A 15,384-nucleotide genomic window follows, 5' to 3' on the forward strand; every position below is an offset into this window, starting at 1 on the left:
GAACTAACTTAGTTCAAATTAGTTAATTCAAACTAAGCTAATTCGAACTAACGGATCCAGACTAAAAAACTAGTTCGAATTAGCGTTTTGCTAATTTGAACTAGCATGTCCACATTAAGTGGACCCTGAACCGGGGTTAAGGATGGCCGGAAGCAGTGCCGGCAGGGCATCAGAGGAGGACTTAGAGCGTGGAGATGCTGTCTCAGGCTAGCCAAGGGCTGTGCTTAAAGGGTCCCGACTCCCACCCCAGACAGACAGTTCTCAGGGGTGCCCCGCTTGCAAAGCAGTCCTGGCTTGGAGTGCCCTGAGTGCCCACACTGGGCACATCACAGCACTTGGCCATCAGACCAGCTGCACTTGCCGCAGGCTGCCATCTGGGGAGAGGGGGCAATTGGGGGGCTGCAGGAGAGCTTCTACCCCCAGAAGCCCGCAGAGCCAGCCCAGTCCTCCCCATCGGGGGCTCGTGCCCCATTCCTCCCTCACCTCCTTCCACTTACCCTTCCCTAGCCCCTCTTCTTGATGTACAAAAAAAAGATAACGTGTCTTCCAAAATGGAATCTGTCTTTCTTGAACAAAACTGGGGGAGACTGGGAAAAGGAGGTGGGAGAGGGGAGGGCAACTAAAATAATCAGGGGTTGGGAACAGGTCCCATATGAAGAGAGGCTAAAGAGACTGGGACTTTTCAGCTTAGAAAAGAGGAGATGGAGGGGGGACAGGATAGAGGTCTCTAAAAGCATGAGTGGGGTGGAGAGGGTGCATACAGAAAAGTTCTTCATTAGTTCCCATAAAGAAGGACTAGAGGACACCAAAGGAAAGGAATGGGTAGCAGGCTTCAAACTAGTAACAGAAAGTTCTTCTTCACAAAGCAAAGAGTCAACCTGTGAAACTCCTTGCTGCAGGAGGCTGTGAAGACTAGAACTGGAACAGAGTTTAAAGGGAAGTGAGATCAAGTCATGGAGGTTGGGTCCATGGAGTGGTATTAGCCAGGGGGTAGGAGTGGTGTCCCTGCCCAAGATTTGTGGAAGGCTGGAGAGGGATGGCACGAGACAAATGGCTTGGTCACTGTCTTCGGTCCATCCCCTCCAGGGTCCCTAGGGTTGGCCGCTGTCGGCAGACAGGCTACTGGGCTAGATGGACCTTTGGTCTGACCCAGGACGGCCATTGTAAGCTCAGGGTCGGGGGTCTCAGTGGACCCCCTTGATTCTCTTGCACACCTGCTCTTGGGTGGCCAGGCTGTCTGCACTAGCCCAGGCAGGTGCCCGCCTCTTGCGGTCCCGGGCATGCTCCCGGGAGCCGCCAGCCTGGTCCCGGGAAGAGGTGGAGGGCTGGGGGGCATCGGGTGGGTGGCTCGATCCGTGCCAGGTGCAGGGTCTGCTGGCTGGGTGCTGGCAGGCTAGCACCTGGCACGGGCACCGTAGCCAGCCCGTGCCCCTTTAAGGGGTCCGGGGCTGGGAGGGGGGCAGTAGAGTTTCCCTGGTGTTGGCCAGAGTGGCCACCAGGGAAAGCTGGGGAGGGCTAGCCTCCCACTAGTTCAAATTAAAGGGCTACACACCCCTTAATTCGAACTAGCTAGTTCGAACTAGGCTTAATCCTCGTGGAATGAGGATTACCTAGTTCGAACTAAGCGCTCCGTTAGTTCGAATTAAATTCGAACTAACGAAGCGCTAGTGTAGCGCCTATGAAAGTTAGTTCGAACTAACGTCCGTTAGTTTGAACTAACTTTGTAGTGTAGACATACCCTGGGAGACTTAGTGGAAAGACTCCATTGACTTCAACTGACTTTGAGGGCCAAGATGTATTACCTGCTACCAAACTTATACCCTTAATGTTTGTTTAGTGTTTTGTAAATAATCTAAACCTAGATTTAACTAGACCCATCCAGCCTCAGCGGCTTTTGCATGTTTAAATGGTTCACTTGACTTTGTAGCTTTAAATGTCATGTTAAAGTATTTCAAAACACTGAATTATGCTTAACAAGTTTTTGTGTTTTAGAGGGATTGGGTAGAAATGTCACAGAAGAACTTGTAACCTGAAATCTTATGTTCTATGGCTCTATGCCATTTCCCCCCTTTTCTCCCTCCCGCAAAAAGCTTTAATTGAGCAACTGAAGTTAGAAGGAACATCTCCAGGTGTCGGGTAAAGGTGCCTGATATAATTCAGGGTGGGTCAGGAAACATCTGGAAAAGAGCATAAAGGATTTTATGGCCTCAGGGATAGCTTGTGGGATAAGTACTGTCCAGACTGAAAAGCATCCTACTGGAAGCAGGATGGGGAGAGCAGAACTTTCAGGACTTTCTTGCTGAAGAGGGTTCCCCTTACATAGGTGGATAAGCAATTTTTGCTCTGAGGTCAAACAGAGTTCACTTAAATCCACCTAACTTTCCTCTTGTGAACTGCTGATTCCCACACTGGCCATGTACACAGCCACCATACTGTGTCCCAATGCTAGCCCCCTGGCCTTTCAAAATGGACAAAACCTGGAGAATCCAAGACCATAGGCCAACCTGGTACTTACGGAAATAAGAGTAGAACAGCCAATTCCTCAGCGAATGAGACAAACGTTCACATTGTTAGACTTGGGAATTATTCATTCCAGACTAGGATGGTGCTGAATATTTCACTGGTATGAAGAATTGTTCATGATGATTTCCAATTTTTGTGTTTGTTTTCTCCCATTTTATGAAACCAGTCCAACAATTTTGTTGAAAAGCATGTTTTCAGAAAACAATATAATCCAGAACTGCTAGATGGATGACTTTGTTTTTTAAAATTAAGACAGGATTTACAGCCATTGTCTAATCTCAGCTCTGTAGCTCTTAATCCTTTTTATATAGGGATCAGGTCCTTAGCTGGTATAAATCATATTCTATCTGTTGACTTATGTGGAACTATGCTAATTTACACCATTTGAGGACCCAACTAAAAGTTGCTCAGATTTGAAGGTCTGAGGCTAAACAGAAGATGCCCAGAATTTTTCTCTCTCTCTCTCATTCTCTCTCTGTTTTTCTCTCTGTGTCTGTCTGTCTCTCTCTGCATTTGCATGCATTCCAGATGTATTTTGGGTTGCTCCTGTTTAAGATTGCATGTTCCAGAAGAGATAAGGCAAAAAAATTGTTTGTGTGTCATTTTCCTATCTAAAGACTCTGCTATTTAATCAGTGCACTGAATTCATCTAGTCCATAATATATTCAATTCATTAACTATTCAAGGCCAGATGATGAATCTCTTTATTGCTTTTGGTGAGAAGTTATTCACGCAAAATCCTATTGATTTAATTACTTGCATGACAATTGTTCACCAGGCTGAATAAAGGCTCTACCATCCAGCCAGCCACCAAAAGTGTTTAACATCCAAGATTACACCTGTTTTTTGATAGTGCTGTACCCTTCCAAGCCCCCAAAGAGACAGAATTGAAGAAGAGATTTTTTCAGATAAGAACTGGCCAGAAAATGGTCTAGTTTGCAATGGAAATGTTGCCTTTTTGTCCAAAAAATTAGAAGTTGAAAACACTCTTCAAAATACAAAAATTTAGAGTCCAAACCTTCCAGTTTAGAACAAACCAATTTGATTTGAAAATTGTGTCATGGTGACTCATTGGAGTTGTAGTTTTAATTCCTCATGCCCCCATTCTCTTCCCTTTGGGTATGTCTACACTACCCCGCTAGTTCGAACTAGCGGGGTAATGTAGGCATACCGCACTTGCAAATGAAGCCCGGGATTTGAATTTCCCGGGCTTCATTTGCAAGTGCGGTATGCCTACATTACCCTCCTAGTTCGAACTAGGAGGGTAGTGTAGACATACCCTATGTCAGTTACATCTCTCATGATGTACAAAGGTTTCTCTGTCTTGCTGAGCCATTGTGGTTTATCATGAGACCCCCTGACCATGGTGCGTATGGGAGATGTAGTCTGGCTAGGGAACCTGACCTGTAGAGGAAAATAGGGGCACAAGGGACCTGAACTAAAACTCCCATGAGGCACTATTTCCACATCAAAAACTTTTCTGGTTTTGGCCAAAATTTTAGTTTCCAGGTGTTCTGTTCTTCAACAAAGTCTACATTTTTCTTGAAAAACCACCACTTTCCATGAAAAATATCATTTTGTCAAAAGCCCAATTTTCTATCAAAGAACTATTCTGTGGAAATGTTTTCACCAGTCCTACTTTGGACAAATTTCAGTAAAAGATATGAGGATGGATGGATATCCTGCAAATGTCAGCAGTCTCAAAGAGAACTGCACCAGAGCGCTAAGGGTCAGGAGGAAGATTGTGCTGGCCAAAAAACCACCACTTTTCACAGCATCTCCCCCCCCCCCCCCACACACACAGATACACAGACACTGACTTGGAATCGCCCCAAAATTGTATTGTGGGGCCTGTATAATGCTCAGGCTAGCCTTGTTAGCGCAAAAGATTTAAAAAAATGCTATGGAAATGTTTGCAACATATTTAGCTTTGCAGAATGATTTAGGAGTCAAAAAAGTGTTGCTTAATTTCCAAATAATGCAGACCCACTAATATGTAGTGCCAGCTGTATGAGTAACAACGCACAAAACTGGCACGCACTTCTGCCCCATGAATTAGCTTGTGTACTTGAATTTCTCTTTTTAAAAGGAGTGGGTCATGCTGCTCTCCAGTTTAGGATGGATTGGGGGGCATGGGTGAAGGACAAAAAGAAGTTGCCAGTGTATAAATAGGAGACTGAGAACTAGATCATGATCTGACTGACTTATACTGGGGAAATACCACTGATTTCAGTAGTTACTTCCTGATTTACATAGGGTAAGTGAGATTATGACTGGATCCTAAATCCTGAATAAAGGTCCTTCGGAGACACAAACCTTCTCCTGTTCACTCGCTAGTTATTTTACATTCTAAAGGCCATTGCAAACTAATAGCAGGACCTATTGCACATGATTATTAAGACTTTGCTTTATTCAGTCCATAAGCACGGCCGCCAGGCTCCATCCTGTTCACAAAGTCATCTCAGACTTAAAATTTTAAAAGGCTTTTTGTGAATGTTTGAGCATCTGGCACAGCTGAACTGATTTTATTATTATCATTATTAAATGTCATTGCCTTGACATCCAGCCCAAAATGTAGGAGGGCTCATAAATGTGCCAGAACAGCTGGGAGCTATTATGGGACAGACTGTCTTCCCTACCTCGCAAACCTCACAAACAGTCCCACAGCCGTGGTCTCCCCCTGCCTCTTTTGGGAAGTTGCTTCTTAAACAATGGGTTAGCCATAGCCGAGAGTGCACTTGCTCATCTGCACACAACAGCAGGAAGAAGGAATTACTGATTCTGCCATGCCCCAGTTCCCATTGAAGTAGGCCCAGTGTGAAGAGGGGCCTGGAGGAGAACATGATGTAGATGACAAAGACCCGGTATCTCACCCATGGCTGAGCATTTGTCTCTGACTCCCCTGCCTTGTGTCAAATGAACTGCCTGAGGCAGGGACTGCACACAACATGCAGTTCTCATGGCAAGGCCACAGAGCCCAGCTGTCTTATGAGCAAATGCATCTCAACTGTAGACCTTTAAGGCTGGGATTTCCAAAAGATTCATAGGAAGATGTACACCCAAAACCTACTGGAATTCGATAGAAGTTGGGCACCTAGCCTCTTTTGAAAATCCATTTCACTCACTCCTCTTGCTTTTTCTTGTTTCCTTGTTCCTGAATCACTCTCCCTTATCCAACCCCGCCCACTCTATCTCTTCAGTTCCAAGTTTGCCAGCCCTGAAGCACTTCCCCACAGATCAGGTCCTTCCCAGCCCCAGATCTGTGGCCTCTCACAATGCTTTACAGTGTCATTTCAATGGCGCTGCTGTGAACAGTGCATTAAATTAATTAATCTTGGGCTTGGCAGAAGACAGTTTTTGATCATTTTGGTAGATAACGTCAATGTCTCTTAAGTCTTTTTATCCATTTAAATGTTTGCAGCTGTGGGATATGGGGGAATGACACAACCATCAGCAGGCCAGGTCCTTCATCTTCTATGAAGAATTCAATTAGAGAGATGTACAAACCATTTGATGACTCAAACTAATAAATCTCTGACCTTCTGTCAGTAATAGCTTGGGTTTTGAAAAGTCTCTCCAACCCTTTCCCACCAGCTTGTGAAATCCCAGGCTACAGTTTCTATCTCAAGCAGAAGAAAGCCTATATTTTAGGTAGTGTACCTGTATAATGCTGCCTAAAATTATGGTTTGTGCTGTATCATGTACACACTAATGAATCTACCATCTTAACCTGCTCAGTATTCTGTTGTCTTGCTCACTAGCCAATTCATTTACTATCTTCACTGTTTCACATCTCGCCAGCTTTCAGAAAGGGCTGTGTCAACTAAAATAGGACAACAGACTCAGCGAGCCTCTTTCTTTCTCTCAGTATCAGTGTGTGACTGATATTGAATTACAGATACATCATGCAGAGTTACAAGAATAGGAAATGGCACAAATAGAGTCCAATTACCCGAATGAAAGTTTCGTATGAAAATAAGGCTTTGTCATAATTTTTAGTGGTATCTCAAAAAGCAGCTATAACCTTTTGCCTCCTTTTCAGAATCCATGCAGATTCTGTATAGTTGGCAATTATAATTCTATGCAGATATGTGTAATTGAAGAACTGTTGAAAGAACTGAGTTTTTTAAGGCCGAATTCTCTCTACAGATAAGCAAAATCCCCAGAAATTTTCTTCCTGTATTCAGAGCGATGAAGTTTACAAAATGACTGAGCAGAACAGTAAGGGACAAATAGAGGGTTTCCTGCAAATATTTGGGCCCAGATTCAATCTGCACCAACTTTATTTATATGTATTTGCACTGATTTCAGTGGATTTATACCTAAATTACAGGCATAGGATCAGAAAAAGCCCAGGAGCCCTAAGAAACAGCATTATCAGAATTCTGATGATTGTGATATTTACAGTATAGATATCTGACTCTCTTAAAGGAGATCTGGATTAGACAGAACAATGGTTTCCTATACTATCAGATCCTTCTGTTATACAGGCAGTCCCCGACTTACGCGGATCCGACTTATGTCGGATCCGCACTTACGAACGGGGCTTTCTCGCCCCGGAGCTCGCAGGCAGCGATCCGCCACCTCGACCTCCGGGGCGAGAAAAGCTGCTCCCGGTGCCCCTGGTCTGCTGGAGACCGTCTCCAGCAGACCAGGGGCACCGGGAGCGAAGCCACAGCTGCGGCGGGTTCCCGCGCTTCTGAGGCTTTGCTCTGGCAGACCAGGGGCACCGGGAGCGAAGCCGCAGAGCAAAGCCTCAGAGGCGCGGCACCCTGCTGCCGCTGCGGCTTTGCTCCCCGTGTCCCTGGTCTGCTGGGTGGGGGGGGGCGCAGCTAGTGTGCCCCCCCCCCAGCAGACCAGGCTTTTGTTGTGGACCCTGGGGCAGAGCAGCTGGGGCGCTGCTGGTTGGTCCTGCAGCGCCGCTCTGGGCACTACTGGACCAACCTGGCAGCACCCCAGCTGCTCTGCCCCAGGCGTCCTGATTCAGCCACTGCTGGTCAGTTTCAGCAGCGGCTGAATCAGGACGCCTGGGGCAGAGCAGCTGGGGTGCTGCTGGGTTGGTCCAGTAGCGCCGAGGAGCGGTGCTATTGGAGCAACCCAGCAGCACCCCAGCTGCTCTGCCCCAGGTGTCCCCAAGTCAGCCACTGCTGAAACTGACCAGCGCTGACTACAGGAAGCCCGAGGCAGAGTTGCTCTGCCCCAGGCTTCCTGGAATCAGCCGCTGATCAGTTTCAGCAGCAGCTGACTTGGGGACGCTTGGGGTTCTTAAGTTGAATCTGTATGTAAGTCAGAACTGGCAGTCAGTTTCAGCAGCGGCTGAATCTGGACGCCAGTTCCGACTTACATACAGATTCAACTTAAGAACAAACCTACAGTCCCTATCTTGTACGTAAGCCGGGGACTGCCGGTACTGTGAAAAGAATGAAAAAGAAAGGAACTAGTATCTGTTTGGAATGAAATATATTTTGTAAACAGAGGAGATGATTGCGTCATCTAAACTTAGGTACCATTGGAGTGGGTGCACTTCCAATATCTGTAATTAATAAGAAGGAAAATATACATCGCCTAATTTACTTTTGCTAATTGTTTAGCTTCAAAATTTCCAAACATGCTAAATATTTTAACAGGTAAAAATTTATCAAGCAGGATCTTAAAAATATTAAACTACAATAAAAACAAGGAAACCGTGCCAATCAGCACTTCTGCCCAGTGTTCATGTTGGGTCCTCATGGTCAGTCCCTCCTAATCATATCCACATGTTTGGCATTTTGACACAAACTGCTCTGGGACTCTACACAAGGCCGATATCAGGCTTTTGACAAAGGCTATCTAGCAATCCTCTGAAGAATTTAATATGGCTATTTTTGGCAAGGAGAACAAATTGGATACATTTCCTGTTTGGACATGTCAAATACGGGTGTGCTTAATTTCTTTCAAAAACACATTTTCTTTGGCTTCCTAAAGAGACGACAAAAATACTTTGACGTTTTTGTTCCCAAAATCAAATCCACCCCATATTAATTATGACTCGAAGACAATATTACAACAGGAAAAACAAACTAGAAAATATTACTGCCAGCGTTACTTAGTAATCCAGCAAAAGAAACAGTCTAGAGTTTTGTTCTAGCTGGGTTTGGAATGTTTACCACTATTGCAAAGAAAAGGACAGATCTTCAGGTGGTCTAAATCCTAGCAAGAAGCTGAGTTCCTTCCCTCAGTTCCTGTGCTACAGTTCCTGCATATTCCAGATAAACATAAAGGACCTGTCAATTGTGCAGATTAGTAATCTGTGCATAGCTGACACCAGACATAGCAGATTATCCGTGTCTTTTCCCTTGTAACTTCTAATATTCAAAGTTTCTTGTAAATTTTTTAATACATGAAGTCTACTTGTTAGAGAATTGCTGACAGAAGAAAACAGCACTGAGTAATGATCAGTTGCCTGTGCCTCCCAATTTTCAACAATTCTCCCAAGTAATGCTATTAAATGAGTAAAATAGTATCGGGGTAAAAAAAAATCTTTTCTAAAAACAATCCCTCTCCATCACTACCCTCTCTATCTCCCACACTGGCCTCTGCCACCATCTCTGTCCCTGTGATGCCACTCTTCCAACCTCTACTGCCCCCCCTCCTTGACCCACTTCTATTGCTGTTTCTAGAATGCAGTTCAGGTGGCACTGAAGTGTGACTATCAGGTTGCAACGCACACCAAACTCTCAAGGTGCTGCTAGTTGTGTTACCACTGGGAACATGGGGCAGGAGCGGCATAGACACCCGTTACTGAGCACTGTCAGTGGATGCTGTGTGACTTCCTGAGGAACACTAGACAAGTGCTCAGTAATAACAGAGCCAGCGCACTCACAAAGTTGTGTTCTTTCAGCCCCCTGTACTTGCTGAAATCTTGCAGCTTCACTCTTAGGTCATGCCGAGGCTGCAGAAAAGATCAATGCTGCCACAGTTGACCTTCTGTCATTTGATTTAGCAGGTCTAATAGAGACTTAAACGCTGAGGGCACCCTCATCAACGCCGGAACGCGTCCTCCTTACGAGGAGTCTGGGAAGTCAACGGGAGCCTTTCTCCCATCAACCTCCCGTTGTGAGGACAATGCTGAAACTCAGTTTAAGATACATTGACTCCAGCTACATTATTTATGCAGCTGGAATTGGGTACCTTAAGCCAACCTTCAGCTGTAGTGTAGATGTGGCCTTACAGCCACAGGGCTAACCTCGTAATGGTTTTTAGCTGCTGAATTTCCATTAATTGCATTGGCAGTTAGGTGCCTAAATAACTTTGGAAAACCTTCGGGAGAAACAAATTACAGCCAATGCTGACAATAAGGTTAATAGTCTTCACCTCTTGAGGTCCCCAGTTCAAACCCTGATGTATCAGCTATGATGAAGGCCATAGCAGAAACATTCAGTTGTGAGGTGAAATCACTTCCTGCTCTTTCAACACTCTTCTTTTCTCCCAACCTTACTTTGCAGCAAGTTCCCTGCTCTTGGATGCTGAGTGATCACTCACTCATTCATGTCTCTCCTCAAAATGCGCTGTCGGTTGTTACCCTCCATCATTCTGTCCCTATATTCATAATGTATGAAGAGCTAGAAACTCAGGCAAAAGTGTTCAAATATGGGTGCTTAAATTAGGCTGTTAAATCCATATGTAGGCATCTATAAGTCTTAAACAATTAACAAAACTATCCAAAGCCCAAGATTTGGTGGTGATGGGGGACTTCAACTATCCAGACATATGTTGGGAAACTAACACAGCGAGGCACAGGCTATCCAATAAGTTTCTGGACTGCATTGGAGACAACTTTCTGTTTCAGAAGGTTGAAAAAGCTACCAGAGGAGAAGCTGTTCTGGATTTGGTTTTAACAAATAGGGAGGAACTAGTTGAGAACTTGAAAGTGGAAGACAGTATAGGGGACAGTGATCACGAAATAATAGAGTTCATGATCTTAAGGAAAGGTAGAAGGGAGACCAGCACAATTGAGGTAATGGATTTCAGGAAGGCAGATTTTGATAAGCTCAGAGAACTTGTAGGTAAGGTCCCATGGGAAGCAAGACTGAAGGGAAAAACAACTGAGGAGAGTTGGAAGTATTTCAAAGGGACGTTGTTAAGGGCCCAAAAGCAAACAATTCCGCTGTGTAGGAAAGATAGAAAATATGGCAAAAGACCAGCTTGGCTTAACAAGGAGATCTTGCACGATCTCAAAATAAAAAAGGAGTCATATAAAAAATGGAAACTAGGACAACTAACAAAGGAGGAATATAGGCAAGCAACACGGGAATGCAGGGGCAAGATTAGAAAGGCAAAGGCACAAAATGAGATCAAACTAGCTACAGGCATAAAGGGAAACAAGAAGACCTTTTATAAATACATTAAAAGCAAGAGGAAGACCAAGGACAGGGTAGGCCCACTGCTTAGTGAGGAGGGAGAAGCAGTAACAGGGAACTTGGAAATGGCGGAGATGCTCAATGACTTCTTTGTTTCGGTCTTCACCGAGAAGTCTGGAGGTGTGCCTAACGTAGTGAATACAAGCAGAGAGAGGGTAAGTTTAGAAGATAGGATACACAAAGAACAAGTTAAAAATCACTTAGGAAAGTTAGATGTCAGCAAGTCACCAGGTCCTGATGAAATGCATCCCAGGATACTCAAGGAGCTGATAGAGGAGGTATCTGAGCCTTTAGCTATGATCTTTGAAAAATCATGGCAGACAGGGGAGATTCCAGAAGACTGGAAAAGGGCAAATATTGTGCCCATCTATAAAAAGGGGAATAAGAACAACCCAGGAAACTACAGACCGGTCAGTTTAATGTCTGTCCCAGGGAAGATAATGGAGCAGGTAATTAAGGAAATCATATGCAAACACTTGGAAGGTAATAAAGTGATAGGGAATAGCCAGCATGGGTTTGTGAAGAACAAGTCATGCCAAACTAATCTGATAGCTTTCTTTGATAAGATAACGAGCCTTGTAGATAAGGGAGAAGCGGTGGATGTCATATACCTAGACTTTAGTAAGGCATTTGATACGGTCTCGCATGATATTCTTATTGATAAATTAGGCAAATATAACTTAGATAGGGCCACGATAAGGTGGGTGCATAATTGGCTGGATAACCGTAGTCAGAGAGTTGTTGTTAATGGTTCTAAATCCTGCTGGAAAGGGATAACAAGTGGAGTTCCTCAAGGGTCTGTTTTGGGACCCGTACTGTTCAATATCTTCATCAATGATGTAGATATTGGGATAGAGAGTACGCTTATTAAGTTTGCAGATGATACCAAACTGGGTGGGGTTGCAACTTCTTTAGAGGATAGGGACATAATTCAAAATGACCTTAGCAAGTTAGAGAAATGGTCAGAGGTAAACAGGATGAGGTTTAATAAAGAGAAATGCAAAGTGCTCCACTTAGGAAGGAACAATCAGTTCCATACATACAAGATGGGAAGCGACTGTCTAGGAAGGAGCATGGCGGAAAGGGATCTAGGGGTCATAGTGGACCACAAGTTGAATATGAGCCAACAGTGTGATGCTGTTGCAAAAAAAGCAAATATGATTCTAGGTTGTATCAACAGGTGTGTTGTAAGCAAAACTCGTGAAGTCATTCTGCCGCTCTACTCTGCACTAGTTAGGCCTCAGCTGGAGTACTGTGTCCAGTTCTGGGCGCCACATTTCAAGAAAGATGTGGAGAAATTGGAAAGGGTACAGAGAAGAGCGACAAGAATGATTAAAGGTTTAGAGAACATGACCTATGAAGCCAGGCTTCATGAACTGGGCTTGTTTAGTTTGGAAAAAAGAAGATTAAGGGGGGACATGATAGCGGTTTTCAAATATCTAAAAGGGTGTCACAAGGAGGAAGGAGAAAATTTGTTCCTCTTGGTTTCTGAGGACAGGACAAGGAATAATGGGCTTAAAGTGCAGCAGGGGAGGTTTAGATTGGACATTAGGAAAAAATTCCTAACTGTCAGGGTGGTCAAATATTGGAATAAATTGCCAAGGGAGGTGGTGGAATCTCCCTCTCTGGAGATATTTAAGAACAGGTTAGATAGACATCTGTCAGGGATGGTGTAGACGGAGCTTGATCCTGCCTTGAGGGCGGGGGGCTGGACTCGATGACCTCTCGAGGTCCCTTCCAGTCCTATTATTCTATGATTCTATGATCTGTATGCTCTGACGGTTAGAGAGGTGAGTTCCTGTGCTCCTTCAGGAGAGCTTCAACTACTCAGCACTTTTGAAAATCAAGCCACTTTTTTAGGGGCAGGGAAATAGGATGTGGAATTGCATGGCACAAGGGCCCTCCCACATCGATTCTTTTGCAAGACTCATTCCTACCCCAACACTGAAATCCATAACTATAAGCTTCCATGTTTGAACTTTTTTTTTTTAATGAAAGCTTAAATTCTGCAGACTGGGTGCTCTCATTCAGGACTAAAAGGGCTTTTGTGTACAGTAGCTAAATCCTGCATCAAATAGCCACTTTACCCTAAATCAGATCATCCAGATGGGGGTTTAATGTGCCCTAATATCATACCTGTCTTTGATTCACCTTAACTCTCCTAAGTGTCCCTGGGTAGACAAGTCTTTAGTCCAGTCAGTTCTATTTCTAACTCCTCGTTGGGCTCTTAGATACCTTTGCTCTCAAGCACACCAGTAATTTCCCTTTTGTTCTGTCAGGAGCTCTGTGATGACCCATGCCTGTTTGTAAATGGAATCAGCGCCCATGACTTGCATCAAGGGAAGCTGGGGAACTGTTGGTTTGTGGCAGCTTGCTCCTGCTTGGCTCTTTGGGAGAATCTCTGGCAAAAGGTATGTGACCCAATGTGCTTGACATAAAACCTATCCCCAAAGGTGATCTGAGTGCCCTGAACCCAGGTGTCCTGCAGAGGGGGCGAGGCAGCTGTCAGTGCAAATCTGGTCTTATTTTCCTTCCTCTCAGTGATAATTTAACCTCCTCTCTCTTCCCTTCAGAAGAATATGCAGTGTGAAGAAGTGGGCATTTGAAGTCCGCATTTTCATTACTAGCTCATTTTATATGCCCGTCCCACTCCCCAGTTGCTGCTGCCACAGCTTGTTATTATGGGTCTTTCCTAGAGGACAAGAAACTCTCTGCTGAGCTGAGTCCCCCCAGATCCTCACTGGCATAAGACAGAGGATGTAGTAGAACCAGGGGTCTCCTGCCCTGTATTGCTTCTGCCAGTTACTGAAAATATCACTCCTGGGCTCTGTAGCTTCTTTCAGGACAGGTTTTCATTCTCCATGCGGATTGCACAAAATGGGACATTAGACACTTTGGCTCCAAATTCACTATTGGTACAGGTGGGTACAATTCCACTGATTTCAGCTCAAGCTCTTGAGAGGCAGACAGGGCTGCCAGAGCAGTGCTCTATGTGGTACCTGCTCATGGACCACCTCCTGATGAGCCCTCATTCATTGTGCTTGGTCTGCTGTGCTTCTCTTCATTTCTCAGGTAATTCCATGCTTTAAGGAACAAGAATGGGATTCCAAGAGGCCCCAGAAATATGCTGGGATTTTTCACTTCCAGTTCTGGTATTTTGGAGAGTGGACGGATGTTGTCATAGATGATAGACTGCCAACAATTAATGGGGAGCTGATCTACTGCCATTCCAACGTGAAGAATGAATTCTGGAGCGCACTCCTGGAGAAGGCTTATGCAAAGTATGAATTAGCTCAATGTCCTTTCAGTGATTTCAGCTACACATAAAAATCCACCCTATCCTTTCAGATGTTACAGATTTCTTCTCTCCTCTCTATCATATTTCCCCATGTTCTTTCCAAAATTGTTCCTCTTCTTGGGGAATATGTAGGTGAGGCTTCCTGGACTCTTCGTTAATCCACTAACAGCAGCAGAACTGGTCAAAACAGTGTGGTCATTATTGTGAAACATTTCAAATAAAAAAATCCCAATTCTGGACAAAAAGCCAACATTTTAACTTTTTTTTTTCAAAACAAGATTCTGAAATAAAATTCATATCTGCTCTGTGAAAACATTTCATTTTAATTAATTCAAAGTGTTTCATTTTGATCTTATTTTTACTTTGTTTTTTACATTTCAAAATTAAACGTTGCTTTGAAACAAAGAATCAAAATTTTTTGTTCTGAAAATATCAAAATGGGATGTGGCAACACTTAAAACATTTCCATGTTTTTTCTTGAAATTAATATAGTCTGGGGGAGGGGTGTGTCAAAACAGCTTTTCTTACAGAAAACCATTGTGACAAAACAAATCTAACCAGCTCTAGCCAAGAGGTGTTTCTAAGGCAGTGATCCCCTCCTCCTGGTTCTTCCAGAATGTCTGTCTGTTTCCTCGGCATTACATCTAATTCTAGCAGTTAAGAGCACAGGAATCTTAGGGATGCTCTCAAGTCTGTTGCATAGCAGTATAACTAAACTTTCTTACCACCTCTGTGCTGTTTGGACATATTTGTGATCCTTTTTCTGGGGAGTCTTAAATATTACAGATACAATCCAATCTGGCATGGTTTTAACAGCTATAAGGTATCTCAAATCATTGTGTCTTTCCTCTAGGCTAGCTGGATCTTATGAAGCCCTGGATGGAGGCACTGCTGCAGATGCAATCATCGATTTCACGGGAGCAGTGGCAGAATCCATTGACTTAGTAAAAGGCAAATACAGTGAGAATATTTCTGAGCAAATGAAGCTGTTTGAAGAACTGCAGAAAGTACATAAAAGAGGGGGGTTAATCAGCTGTTCCATCACGGTATGTGTGCAGGCTTTTTGATATACAATGATTTATTCTGATGAGTTTTCTTGCCTGGAAAATATTAGCATACATATATATTCAGCATAGCCTTAATTTGTATTTTGAGAGGACTTTG

General features: G+C 44.1%; 1 protein-coding gene across 9 annotated transcripts in view; it reads left to right on the plus strand.

Moving 5' to 3' along the window:
• The window catches only part of CAPN6 (calpain 6), a 122,169-nt gene that overhangs the window by 59,503 nt on the left and 47,282 nt on the right, over positions 1-15,384 (plus strand). For all 9 annotated transcript variants that reach the window (XR_012906908.1, XM_075940914.1, XM_075940911.1 and 6 more), the window contains 3 exons: positions 13,202-13,333; positions 13,995-14,203; positions 15,074-15,266. Coding sequence is in view for 8 of the 9 variants with exons in the window: in XM_075940914.1 (XP_075797029.1) it covers positions 13,202-13,333; positions 13,995-14,203; positions 15,074-15,266 (534 nt within the window). In the remaining variant the exon portion in view is untranslated. The remainder of the gene's footprint in view (positions 1-13,201; positions 13,334-13,994; positions 14,204-15,073; positions 15,267-15,384) is intronic.

This window comes from Pelodiscus sinensis, chromosome 13, assembly GCF_049634645.1.
Source record: "Pelodiscus sinensis isolate JC-2024 chromosome 13, ASM4963464v1, whole genome shotgun sequence".
In the NCBI taxonomy this organism is placed as follows: domain Eukaryota; kingdom Metazoa; phylum Chordata; order Testudines; family Trionychidae; genus Pelodiscus; species Pelodiscus sinensis.